Below are 13,871 nucleotides of genomic sequence, written 5' to 3' on the forward strand. Positions count from 1 at the left end.
GGTTAAGACATAACGAAACATGACTGAAAAACCGCAGCTGGTTCGTCACGTTTGAGCTAATTTACCACCAAGAACGTGTTCTTTACATTACCTGGAAACCAGTTCCCAGCGAAATAAATTTGCTGAGACGTCCCATTTGCTTGAAAGAGATAATCTACCGCAGTGACCTTTGCTTACATGTTTTATTATTCTGTGTTAATGTTGTACTGTCTGAGCTTTCAGCTGCATTCCAACAATAACATCAAGTGTGAATAAAATAAAAACGGACATAGTGGTGAGAGATATACACTATTTCTCAAGTCAAGATTTAAACTCATATATAAAGTACATATTTTTAAATAAAATAGTGAACTCATTGGAAACTAATAGCTGTGAACCAAACAGCCCAAAAACTAACTCCATGATTCATCAAGTCTTAAAAAATCAGAAACAAACACAGTTACCACAGAGAGCAAAAAAGACCTAAATGAGTTAAAAACCTTTTACTCAGAGGTGACACAATATCCTCTGTACATTTCCCCGACTGCTCACTGTGATTATTTACATTCAGATCATACAAAGAGATGAATGGAAGGCGACGGCAGATTATATGAACCCAACTGAACTGTCGGCAGCGGCGAGTCTGAGTCTTGTACAACAACCTCAATGATCATGATAAAACAAGATTAGGCCATTAAAGCGTTCACATCAGCAACCAGAGGAGTCACACATCAGCAAACCTCAGCCGCGAATCAGTGTTGGCCCAGGCGCTTATTATTGTGTGTGTTTGCATGTGTGTGTGTGTGTGTGTGTTCGCATTATTGCTGAGTCACGAGTAACATTTTCCCAGTGAATTCGAAAACACAACGCTGCCTGAGTCTTGTGCAATGTCGTCAAAACCGCTCACATGACACCAAAAAGTGTAAAAACCTGAAAATGTGTCTATTGACAACAAGTCGAGACCCTGTGACTGCTCTCATCACCGAAGCCGCCCCCCCGGCGGCATCTCGCACACTCACCTGGGAAAATACCGTGACAGCCCTGATGGTTAAACTCTGCGCCTGGCGATTGCATGTCAAGAGTCACGCTCGTGCTCGCGTGGCCCGCAGACACAAATACCGGCCGACATTTGACTGGGTGACACTTTGACAGTCCTGTGGCCGCACACCCCCCCCCCCTCACCCCCCCTTCACCATCACCACCCACTCCTTCTGTACGCCCCTGGCAGCCTGTCAAAAAGGTTGGTGTCCACCTTAAGAAGATGCCACATCTGGTAATTGTGCCATCATTAGACAACATGACAGGTTCAATTTCTGACGAGTTGTAAATATCTCTCTCCGCACATGTTGTCAGAGAAGAAGCCGGATTACTTTATGTCAGAAATGAGTAATGTTGCTTTGGTTAAAAACCTGTAAAAAGCAAACTTGGTCCAGACTGAAGGAGAATAAAGGTTTTTAAGGTGATAGACACACACACTCAGAGGAGGAAGGTGACTGACCTGCGGAGACACACACACACACACAACTCGCGGTGTTTTCAAACTCTTTCTTCTTCTTTTCCTTCTCCTTCTTCTTGTTGTTGTTCCTCGGCTGTGAGAAGTCTTCGCTCCGCGGCTCCTCGCCTCCAGCAGCGGACTCACATGCGGTGTCAGAGGGGTTCTCCGGTGTGTTCGCTGCGGAGGTTTGTGGTTGTCATGCTGCTCTTCACTCACTGTGTGTGTGTGTGTGTGTGTGTGTGTGTGTGTGTGTGTGTGTGTGTGTGTGTGTGTGTGTGTGTGTGTGTGTGTGTGTGTGTGCGTGTTTGTGTATCTCTCTCTCTCTCTCTCTCTCTCTCTCTCTCTCTCTCTCTCTCTCTCTCTCTCTCTCTCTCTCTCTCTCTCCTCCACACCTCTGGTTTACTTCATCAGGTTTACTTCTCTGTCTCGTGTTAGAATCATCTGCTGATCATTTCTGAATTTTATTTTTAATTTAATTTGATTGCTACATTTATTAGCGCAATAATTTTTCACAAACAATATTTTCCAGTGGGAGAGCTGTAACTCCACTGCTCCCCCCCGTCCAAGAAATAGACCGTCCTTAGAACAGTTAGCTGTCACGTTCACATTTCAGTATTTGTACAAGTACCTCAAATTAGATAAAACAGTTAAAAGGGTTAGGGTTTATATGGATTTTAATGTGTGGCCCCCCCTTTTCATGTCTTTTTCATTATGACACTCATAACTTGCTCCTATTAAATATATACATATCTTTTAGATGACACGGATATTTCACTTGTGTGTCAAGTTGCAGAAGATACTGTAGAAATCTGAAGAACATTTAAGGCAAATTTTGCTTCTTTTATTTACTTGGTTTTTATTTGTATGAGTGCAACAATGAAAAAGTAGCCAACTTTCCCTTTAATTTGTAAAAAATATATAAATTTAGTATTTCATTCCATTATACTTGTTGACATCTTGTGTGGAAATCAATCGTCCAGCCAAGGACCTGTACCGTAAGACTATTAAAAGATGTGCATCCATTTTCAAAGTGCGACTTCTGTGACCGGGTTTTCACCATGGTTTTCACAAACGATGGACCACATGACCGCAGTTTACATGAGGACCAATCACAGGTGAGTCCTTGTGTTTCAAGTCTCGTTGCTGGATTTGCTTTTCGTTTTGATTTACTTCACTTAAACTCAGGATTCCCTCATGTTACAGCCTGATATTTGTGTTATTTGTTTGATTTCCACTGAACTCTGAAGGTGATAGTTAGAAATGTTGACACACAGTAATTTAACTGCTCCTGGCCAAGAAATCTTCTGCTCTTCAAACAGAGAATCCTAGGAAACATGTTTTTTTGTGCAGGACATGTCTGTCTCTCTGTTTCAGATCTTTGGCCTAGGATTGCTCTTTTTGCTCCTACAACATGAATAGTCACATTTCAGTACAGGCCAGGACAGGTGCGTCCCCCTGCTAACCCAGCTCTATATTCACCATACAGCCAGAGGTGAGAGTAATTATTCTTGGCTTCAGTTTGATTTAACTACAAATCCATTGCATTAGGTTGAAAAAATGAGAAGTATAATGACACTTAAATGTTATTAGTTCATTTAAAAAAGATGTTGAAGCTTTGAAAAGATTCTAAAAACATAAAACTATTAAAGGGGTTTCTTGTCAAAGTCTAAGCTTGACCTAAACTTGTGTGTGTAGTTTTTTTAAGGCTTTGGAATTCAAAAGTCATTTAACCCTATGCAGCACACAGTTCAGACAGTTATCATGTGTTCTTGCGTGATAGCTGTTTTTAAAGAAGTTGTATGTAAATATAGTTAATTTATGGTACTTTCACTGTGCAGCTTGATTTCATCTGCTCCGTCATAACTCGATACTAGAGGAACAAAGTCAGCTGCCTACTCACAGAGCTACAGAAACACTCTGTGTCTCAGATATATGATCGTTCTCCCCACGCACAATTTCTTTGTGCTGAACTAAATAGAAAATTATGCCCTTGAGATTTTTGCTGTCACAAACAAAAAGAAGCAATCATGTCTGACTGTTTACACAGTGGAGTCCCAGCAGACTGGAGTTCTGCTTTCTGAAAGTCCTTATTGTCAAAGCACTCGTGTAACTTTTCAAGATCTAGAGATTAATAGAGATATATAACTGACATGACATGTTTGAGGACTATAGGAGGGGAGCAAGTTATTCAGAATCAGCATCAGCGACGATGCCCGACACCAGGAGATAGGCCGAGATGATTCTCCAGTCTCAAGTATATTGGCAGATTAACAAACTGAATCTGGATGTAATGATGTTGGTTGGGAAGAGCACCAAGATAAACAGGGTTTGGCTCGATGAGGCTTGTTTTGGTGCGTTGGCCGCCCACGTGCACGTCCCTATGAGCTGAGTGACAGAGATGTTCCCACAGATCTTCACTGACTGGTCGGCCAGTGGAATGAGAACTGAGCGGCGAGCATTTCCTCTGTCATCACTGCAGTGTGTTCGAAGTGAGTCTTGTATCTGAATGTGTGTTTGTGTTTCAAATTATCTGTTATTGCAGAATACAGAATTTCTTGATCATTTTTATTTTAGTATTAATTCAAATACCTCATGATGAAACTATTTATACAGTAACACAACAAACTCATGCACACACACACACACGTGTATACATCAAGGGTCATATATGTATATATGTATATATGTATTTGTGCATAAGTGTGTGTATATATATAATAAACTATAATGTTGTTGACTAGCTCATATCATAGATATCTGTTTGTATAGATTAGTGTGCATGACGTCATGTTACAGTGTGTTTATCAAGGTTCCAATAATAATTATTATGACCATCACTGTCATCGCCTTATAATAGTTATAATAAAATGTATAATAATAACAATAATAATAGGGCCATTAACTGTATGTGTCCCAGCTTTGTCTTATTTAAAGTGCTTTACAGATCTTAACTGATGAAAAATTATGCAGCACAGTATTTCGACATGTGTATAGCGCCATCTGCTGGTTCAGCACATCCAGTTCAACCCATCCATGCATGAAAAAAAGATTATATCTAAATTTGAGACATTAGAGTGATGATGTCACTTCTACAATGACACAACGGGACTCTCACATTAAGAGAGTCCGTCCAATCCGGTGTTGATGACCCTCGATCTCAACATTTAAATACTGATGTAACAGATTCTTCCTCATTCTTTCATTACCTTCGCCACGAAACCTATTATTCAATGTTGGTGTGGATCTGGATCACAGGGTGGATCCAGGATGTTTGTTTTTTTCACTTCCTGTAACATTGCAAGATATATGGGCGGTTTTTTCAACATGTTCATTGATTTCTCAAGGATAATTCATGGATCTTAATGAAATCATGTCATTAGTGTGTGCATTTTTGAGTGTTTAATGAGTGTGTGCACTTGCTTGAGAATCTCAAGAAAATCAGGATATGGTGGATTTAAAGAAACCTGTAACTGCTACATGTGTAGCTGAGAAATATAGCGTGGCCTGAACTATAAGGATAGTTTTAATTTAAGGAGACTGTTGGTGGTGTTATGCACTTAACAGAATGCAGTTATAGTTGCTCAGTAAAACTGATACCGAGCCCTTTAAATAAAAACTGTCCCGTGGATAAAAGCTACAGTCGCCATCGAGGATCTCAATTTGTGAATCAGTGAAATGATGGAGCCACATCTTTATTAACTTTTTATCTGTACAGAAAAAAACATTATTTGTCACCAGATCATGCAAAGCAATATTGCATTACAAATAAAAACACAATACAAAACAAAGAATATACTATACCATAAATATGGGACTTCAAAAAAATAAATCCGTAAATATATATTACAAAAAATAAACTCCTGAGATGACACGTTCATAAATACAAATACACTATGTTTTAATTTACTTGCAACAAAGTACTAATGATGGAGAAGCAGAGAGGTTGATATGCAGTTGTTACGTGTTGAGATTGATATATTTTTTAAATAGTTTCTACACATATGGACTTGAAATGCAGCAATGCAACTGAAATAGACCAGTCAAGTTTCCGTCAGGTTTATTCCAGGCTGCCTTAAAGTCAGTCCTGAAAATCCAACACTGTAATATGGCATATTAATCTAAACCCTGGCATCCAACGGCAGTAATAAGCAACCTGGAGAGTCGCCACTGAAAGGAATCTTAAAGGGCAATGTAAGTAGAAGGTTTTTAACAGATACACAGGTCCTGTATGTACGGATGGTCATATCTATATTTATAACAGGTTGACAGTGCTCAACAGTCATGTCGAGGTGTTATTGCACTACTGTCTCAATGTCTTTTCATGAGAATAATCAACAAAGTACAATACCGTTGATAGATCTACACAGAGGTGAAACAAGAAATCACCAGTCACAGCAACAGACACGAGTGACTGTTTGAAAATGCATTCATTTACCTTGGAGGAATGATTTGCTCAGTCTGGAACATTTGGAACAAACCCACTAACAAGGCAGCGATCGATAGCGCCTTCGGTCGTTTTCTAAGTCAGGTAAAAGAATGGATTTGCAAGCCGTCATTGACTCAGATCTGCACAACTAACAAACAGAGCTGTGAGTCGTTCACAATAAGGCTACAACATCTAGAGAGAGAGAGAGAGAGAGAGCGAGAGGCAAACGGAGGGCAAAAACTCAACACTGACGGAGCTCCCTTCTGCTCCAAAGTCACACCCAACCACTCGGAGGAGCCATGCATAACAACTGAACAAAGATGAACACACACACACACACAGATCTCCAGCTTCCTCAGACGACAACAAACTTCAGAGACAAGAAAAGGGGGTGGGTTGGGGGGGGGGGCAGCGATGACGAGTCCAAGGACCAGAGAGACGGGCTGGATTAACACGATCAATGTCACTTACTGACACAACTCAATTCACTGTCTGTCTGTCCGTGTGTGTGTGAAGGGGAAATATCAGATTTTTTTTGTAAAAATGTGTATAAATCCAGCCAATGAGAGAAAGAGTTATGCCACTGACGTAAGCTAACTGAAAAGTGTCACTGGATTTATTGGTCTTTTTTTATTTATTAAATATTGGCTTATCTCCATTTATAGTTATACATGTCTATATTTATTTACTGTATATATACTGTATGTACATCCCATCTGTAGTCGAGAATAATATACCTTATATATATATTTCTGTATTCTTTAGGAGTGCTCCGGGAAAAATAAACATTTTCTCGTTCCAGTCAATCTAATCTATTCAATGACGTAACTCCTTCAGTCCGATGACTCTGGCACAGTCATCATTCCACTGAACATCCTATCCAGCAGACCTCACTGTTACTCACACAGAGACAAGTGGAGGAGGAGAGGAGGGACCGGGGGGGCGGAGGGAATACAGAACAGTTAACACACAGATTTTAATCTCAGACTGGTTCACATTTACTGTCAATCGAGTCATGGCTGGCCAAAGGTAAGAGAGGGGGCCAGACGCAGCCAGGGGGCCGACTATGTTTTTTGCTGTTGTTGTTGTTGGCTGTGTCTAGTCAGAGAAAAGGCTGGCGAAGGACTTTCGGAGGTTGCGAATGGTCTCCGCCTTTGCCTCCTCCTGGCCGTCGCCTCCGGAGCTCGAGCCCCCGCGGAAGAACGAGGAGTCGCTGAAAGCGTTGAAGGCATTGGTCAGGGACTGTGACTTACTGGGGAGAGGGAGGATGGGGAAGAGAGGGAGGAGGGGAGGAGATGATTAGAGAAATAAGCTGAAAGGAAGGGAGAGAGGGGTGTGTGAGTATTAATTGTTCCTGAGGGACCTACTGAGGAGCAAAGACACACAAGGAAATGTGTACGAGGTCTTGAGAAACATTACAATTATTTTCAGATAGTTACCAACTTGACTGTTACATTTTAAGACACTTAAAATACATTAGTGACAATTTAGGTGTTGTGAATAGTTGTGTTTTGTCGTCAAAATCAAATGATCTTTCTCTTTTTGTATCATAACCACAAAACAGGGCCCGCATGTCTTTGCATTATCACCGGTGCCTTGATAATGTGGCTCTTACTTCAGCAGAGGATGGGTCTTCTGCTGGGAACCTGGCTGCTCTTCCACCGGGCCCTCGGACTCCTCGGGGGCCGCAGCTGCCTCGAATGGGTCAAACTGGGCGTCTGCAGAGGGAGAGGCCAGCTTGGCTTGGGGCTGAGCCTCAGCTGGAGACTGCGCATTAGGCGGGGACTCGCTGGCTGTGGCTGGGGACTGAGCCGGGGCAGGAGCTGAGGCCGGAGTGGGTTCCGGGGCCGGCGCAGCGGGCTGGAGTTTGGGAGGAGGTGGGGTTTGTGGCTTTGGCCCGAGCTGAGGCCTTGAATTCCTGCGTACAGGTGGGATGGGCTTTGCAGGTGGCGTGGGTTTGGGCGGCAGCTCTTTTGGTTTGCCGGGAGCTAGGGATGGGGAGCCCTGAGACTGGGGCTTGGGCTGCTCTGTGGTCGGAGCTGAGGCTGAGGGAGAGACTGGGGCTGGAGCTGGAGCTGGAGCTGGAGCTAGAACTGGAGCTAGAGCTGGAGCTAGAGCTGGAGCTGGGGCTGGGACTGGGACTAGAGCTGGAGCTGGGGCTGGGGCTGGGGCTGGAGCTGGGGCTGGTGCTAGGGCTGGGGCTGGTGCTAGAGCTGGAACTGGAGCTTTTGGAGCTGCTGCTTTGATTGGTGATGGTGGTGAAGCTTTGGCTGGGATGGGAGCAGAAGGTGGGGGTGGCCTTGTGATAGAAGGGGCTCTCGTCATTGGCGGAGGAGGTCTCTGCACTGGAGGTCTTGTGACTGAGGCGGCCTTTTGGACTGGGCCTGGCTTCTGAGCGGGTCCAGGTTTCTGGGCCTGCTCAGGCCTTGGCGCTGGTTCAGATGCTCTCTTCGCTGACTCTGATGATGGGTCCACACTCATTGATTTCACTGGTGCACCTAGACGATGGAGATATGACACTAATGTTATTATTTAGTCACTAACCATATGTAGCACACAGAGGCAAGGGAAAGCAAAAAAATGCAAAAAGAAAATAAAATTTAAGAAATAAACAAGTGTTATTTTTAAATGTAGCACCTGTTACAAAACCAAGCATCTGTGACACTCAGCGGAGACCAAAGCAGAACACGATACAATTATTGAGCTTGAGTCTAAACATGCCCATTCACATTAAGACCCGTCACATTCATAAAAAACCCAACTCATCTGTCAAGAACAGACTGAAGCAAAGCAGCCTCTGAATGTTTGTGCTGCAGACACCAGCAGGGGGCAGCAGATCAACAGTTAGGCGGCAGGGCAGCTGGCCCAACATGCAAAGTGTTAGTGGAGCATGTTAGGAGTTAGTTTGGAGACAGTGAGAGGCACCGAGAGGGAGGAGGAGGGAAACAGAAAACAACAAAGGGAGATAATTGGAATAAACCAGTTCAAAAACACAGGCAGCACAGCAGCTCACCATGAGGCACAAAGGATACAAGTGACTATACATGCTACATGAGCAATGACGAGGCAGGGATGAGTTTTCAATGGCTGATCATTTAGTTTCCTGGATACAGGAGTATGGTCAGTTTTCTAAATCACATGTTAAAGCATATTTTATAAGGTTATAATTTAGACGTTTTATTACCACAAGGATTTTCACGAAAATTCATCCCAGACATTCTTACAGAGTCATTACTGTCAGGCAGCTAAATGGCCATGAGTCTTACGTTTGATCAGTTTGTCATTAAGCGTCCCAATAGTTGCTTGGGACTCACGACACATAAAAATCAAAGAAAATAGCATTTGTACAAACATAATTTGGAAAGGGTGACACAGTAAAAAAATTTGCTTGGATGCAAACACTGAATTATATGTTATTTTAGTTTGATTAATGACATTTGTTGGGCGATATTGCAATAGATTTGCAACTGTTTTATCTGAGGACATAGTTCTAAACAACATCTCTTTACATGAAACAGGGAATATTGAAATGAAAATCAAATGTTAACTCAATGGTTTGATCCAAGCAAATAAGGAGTGATCGTGCAGAGAAAGAAAAAGATGCTTCTTTTCTTGTACAGCAATATATGTTTTGTGAACCACATAAAGCCCCTTTGCTTTATCTCAGGAAATATAACAGACAACTACAGGTTTAATATAAAACCACGGAGGACACCGAGCAGAACAAAACATTCAGATTCTGCAAAGGAGGCTTTGTTTCTTGACAGAGGCGAGGATTTTTTAAAAAGGATTTAAAAAGGATTCAAAAGCCAAGCGTCAACCACAGAAAACTGCAAACTGAGCCGACCAAACCTTTACACAATAACCACAAGGAAAACATTTAATAATCTTCATTTCTAGGAAGACATCCATCTATAAATAAACACATGTTTGCCACTAATGTGAATCATGGTTGTCTCCTGTCAAACGTAAAATGCTGGCATTTCTAGAGCGACCAGCAGAAGCATCACATGGTGTACAGGCAAATGTGCAAACACACACTCACTGGCAAACAGTGCAACTCCACTAATAATGGCTTTGTAAATTTAGCATAGTCGGATTCAACACATAAACAATCGTCACCACACTAACACAGAAGCTGTGGCTGCAGTTAAGTGCACTGTACTGTATATTCAAATGTTATTAATCCAAGTGCAGCTCACAAGTTGAAGAGAGACAAGGCCACATGACCACATGATAGCAGCGCATTAGTTAGAGGTAATGATAATTGACATTCGCTATCAGGGAACAGAGATAAGGATGCAGACTGCTCTTGCTCTTGTTAATGTTCCTGCCTGGAGTTCAATGAGAGGATCGAGAGCTCGCTCGTGCCTGTACGGTGAAGCTTCAGTTAGTAGCTGTTAAATTTAAAGATCAGTCTCAATCTTCTCACCTCACTCATGATAAGAAAGTGAGTGAGTGTAATTCCCTTAATTTGTCATATTCCCCAGAAGAACAAACATAATTTTCATTATACTTGTGATGGCAATCTGGGATATGAGGTCTCTCTATATTAAGAATATTTATCAGCAGCACTTATGGTACTACGGAATGCTTTTAACGTTTTTCAAATACTCGATATTTCATTTCAGTGAGATTTCCTCAGTTGCTCTTAGACATGCTTTGGCACCACAGTGGCAGAACTCGTGTTACAATGAACACCAGTGTTCAGACAACCTTGAGGTTGAGGGCGCGGGCCTGAGGTCCTGTTCGGATCTGCAACTCCGTCCTTCAGGGCGGCAGTCTGAGAGAGAGTGAGGGGGCGGAGGAAACGCAGAGAGAAAGAATAACAAAGAAAGAAAGAGAGAGAGTGGGACAGAAAAGAAATCATGAGTCCCAGGGTTTGTGTAAAGAATCAGCAGTGAGCCATAACAAATGATTTTCTCTCAGGCATTAAAGTCTTAACGCTTGTGTGTTGTGCAACATTTGCTGCAGCTTCTACCTGCTGGGGCTGCACGGTGGTCGGCTTCATGCCCTGAGGGGAGCGGGCGGGGGAACGGGAGGCTGAGGACGACCTGACAGCCAGAACCTGGTTCATCTTTGTGACCACCACCTCTGAGATGAGCTGGCGGTCCTCTGCCTGGTGGTCACCGATTAACTGCATAGATGAACCCACAACCTGGAAAAACAGGGCACAGAAATATTGATATGTTACTTGACTGAGATGTTAAGACGAATAAAATATTATTGACCCAGAAAGTAAGTGAAAACAAATAAAAATGTAAATGGTTTAATGGTCCCAAGACAAATGTGATAATGGGTAATTGCTGTAAGCTTTTCCCATGTAGAAAAGATATTGAGAATTAGTTTGGATTGATTTGAACAGATTATAGTTTATATATTTAGGCTACTAATCTTCAATGTGTATTGATGCTGTCAGAGTTTTAAAACCACATATTGTTAATATAATTTCTGATGGCATCGACCATTTTTTCTTAATCATTTTTGTCAGTAGGATTTTAGGTGCTTTGTTATTTAATCCCACCTCAAAGATGTAATCTTTTACAATTACAAACTCAAATGTAGAAAATAAAGCACATTCCAAAGCTTAGGCCACAAAATACATTAAATTCAATCAAGTCACACCACATTACATACAACGTCAAGATCCAAGAAGTAATCCCTGGAAAATTTGTGAAAATATAAAAAAAAGTGTCAAAAATAAAGAAAAAAATCTGGATCCACAATGAAATACAATTTATAAGATTCTGTCCTGACCCATGTTGCATCCTTCTAGTTTTGTGTAAATCTGTTCAGTAGTTTTTGTGTTGTCTTGCTTAAACACAAATGACAAGAGTGGATATATAACCTCCTTGACTTAGGTAACAATAAATTAATAACTGGAAAATTGGATTCTTGTTTTTCTGCGTTTGTACCCTCATGATTGATGCACTTATTGTAAGTCGCTTTGGATAAAAGCGTCAGCTAAATGAACCGTATTGTAACAAATCTGTTTGTACCCTTCAACATACAATGGCAGCCTGTTTCTGCACAAAACATAGGAATCAATATAACAGCTAGGCTGCTGCTGCTGAACAACACCAGAGCTATTCTGTATTTTAAAGGAGCAATCAACATCCTTTAAACACACACACCCACTTTAACTGCACCCTTATAAAAAAAAGGACAACACTTCTCAGCAACGGTGACTCATGGGAATGAATGTTTTTCACATCTCTCCCACTTTAGTTTCTACTCTACCTTCCATGACATTTCTAAATTTTTCCTCCTGACAGTCAGGCTTCATCAAAGTTTGTGTGGGATGTTTAGAAAAGTGGATATTGTGTGACAGTGTTCGTGTCAGTGTGGCTTTGTATCATCTCCTCCTCCTCCTCCTCCACCTCCTCTTCCTCTTCCCACTCACCAGTGTTTGTAATTATGATGCAATTTTCCAAACCTAGTCAAGCCTCACTTTACACCTTGTCTTTCTAGTTCAGTTTCTTCTCCTGCCAGTCACATGCTCTCCTCAGCTTTCTTACCTGTTCACTCTACACAGGAGACCACACTTCACTTCTCTTTACTGCCAGTTACATGAAGGAAGCCTCGAACATCACATGAACCTAAATCTCTCAAACTGTCTCACCAAACCTTGTTTTGTTTCCTCGCCCTGTGGCTGTAAGAGTTTTTTCCATTTTATCCATTTATTTTATCGCGCGCCTGTTTCATTCCATTAGCCTGAGCCTCCCCAGCCCTGCTCATCTGAACCGGCCTCTCCACTGTCCAGAAACTCCTCCTGGCTACTGTCACTGCAACCGAGCTCTATGTTACAACCTCCAGCAATCAGACTTCCTGTTCATTCATGAGCTACCTCTTCAGATTCAATTCTGCAGCTGTGTCATGGTGTGTGGCTTCGGATCTGGCTTCCTGCTGCCTACAGCTACAACTGAGATCGCTGTAGGGAATCTCTGTGTATCTTACCCACTGCACAGGGACATTTAGCTCTGCACTAGTAATTCACTCTGGTGTAATTTCATATAAATGATTTGTCTGTGCAATCTCAACATCTTCCTAAGTGCAACCTTGTCTATGTGTTTTCAGTTCACATTGTTTATAGACTTGTATTATTGGGAATTTTTTTTATGTTTCTATTTGTCATGTTTTTCTTCTTCTTAATGTTTATGGTGCATGTGTAGTTGGTCATTTGTATTCCTCCGCGCCGGTGACAACCAGTGGTCTGAAGCATTTTGTGTCCGGGTTGTCTGTCCGTCCCAACCCCCTGAACGCGACATCTCAAGAATGCCTCGAGGGAATTTCCTCAACTTTGGTACAAATATTCACTCGGACTCAAGGATGATCTGATCAGATTTTGGTGGTCAAAGGTCAAAGGTCAGAGGACAAAGTTTTATATGAAACTATGAAACTATGAATTTATATGAATCTTGAGGGAAAGTATGTAGAAATATGTACACGGAAATTGCACTGGTTGGGGGAGGCATACAATTGCCGTGTGGCTTAATGTTAATGTTAGACTTTTTAGGAATTTAATTATTACACCAAAGCACATAACTGCCATTAATGTGTGATTTACAAACGTTGTGATCATGACTTCAAGGTTAAAGGCTGTGACACATGAACCCAATATGTAAAGGAAAAAAAAGGAAGACAGAGACATGGAGGCTGGAATGGACCCAGACAGAGCACTTTGTTGAGAGACAAACATAAACACACAAATAGAGTAAATATTGAGATAATTGATAATCATGGCAATAGAGAATAATCATACTCATCATGTGTATTCAGGTTTTATTCAATTGGTTTATTCCCAGCTACATAATCTAAAGCCCCAGCCTGGCAAATTAGGCCAGACAAGCTAAATTTAAGACTCAGAGACCTTATTAGGGCTCTTATGAAATACAACTCCCACAAGCCAGTGTCAATGAGTTCAAACAAAATGCATGAGAATTACAGTAAAGTACCTGCACACTGGCTGGT

General features: G+C 41.7%; 2 protein-coding genes across 3 annotated transcripts in view; both read right to left on the bottom strand.

The window, feature by feature from the left end:
- Nucleotides 1–1,663, bottom strand: part of pparg (peroxisome proliferator-activated receptor gamma) — a 31,874-nt gene extending 30,211 nt beyond the window's left edge. The window contains exon 1 of one of the 2 annotated variants that reach the window (XM_061070640.1): nt 1,478–1,663. Coding sequence is in view for 1 of the 2 variants with exons in the window: in XM_061070639.1 (XP_060926622.1) it covers nt 999–1,053 (55 nt within the window). In the remaining variant the exon portion in view is untranslated. Of the gene's footprint in view, nt 1–998; nt 1,096–1,477 lie in introns of those variants that run through there. The other variant, XM_061070639.1, reaches the window with a different exon arrangement.
- A 5,335-nt stretch (nt 1,664–6,998) lies between these two features.
- The window catches only part of syn2b (synapsin IIb), a 63,707-nt gene continuing 56,834 nt past the window's right edge, over nt 6,999–13,871 (bottom strand). Inside the window, 6 exon segments of the mRNA XM_061070331.1 lie at nt 6,999–7,152; nt 7,516–7,963; nt 7,995–8,118; nt 8,121–8,398; nt 10,617–10,683; nt 10,882–11,058. Coding sequence (XP_060926314.1) covers nt 6,999–7,152; nt 7,516–7,963; nt 7,995–8,118; nt 8,121–8,398; nt 10,617–10,683; nt 10,882–11,058 — 1,248 coding nt within the window.

This window comes from Limanda limanda, chromosome 4 (genome assembly GCF_963576545.1).
Source record: "Limanda limanda chromosome 4, fLimLim1.1, whole genome shotgun sequence".
In the NCBI taxonomy this organism is placed as follows: Eukaryota; Metazoa; Chordata; class Actinopteri; order Pleuronectiformes; family Pleuronectidae; genus Limanda; species Limanda limanda.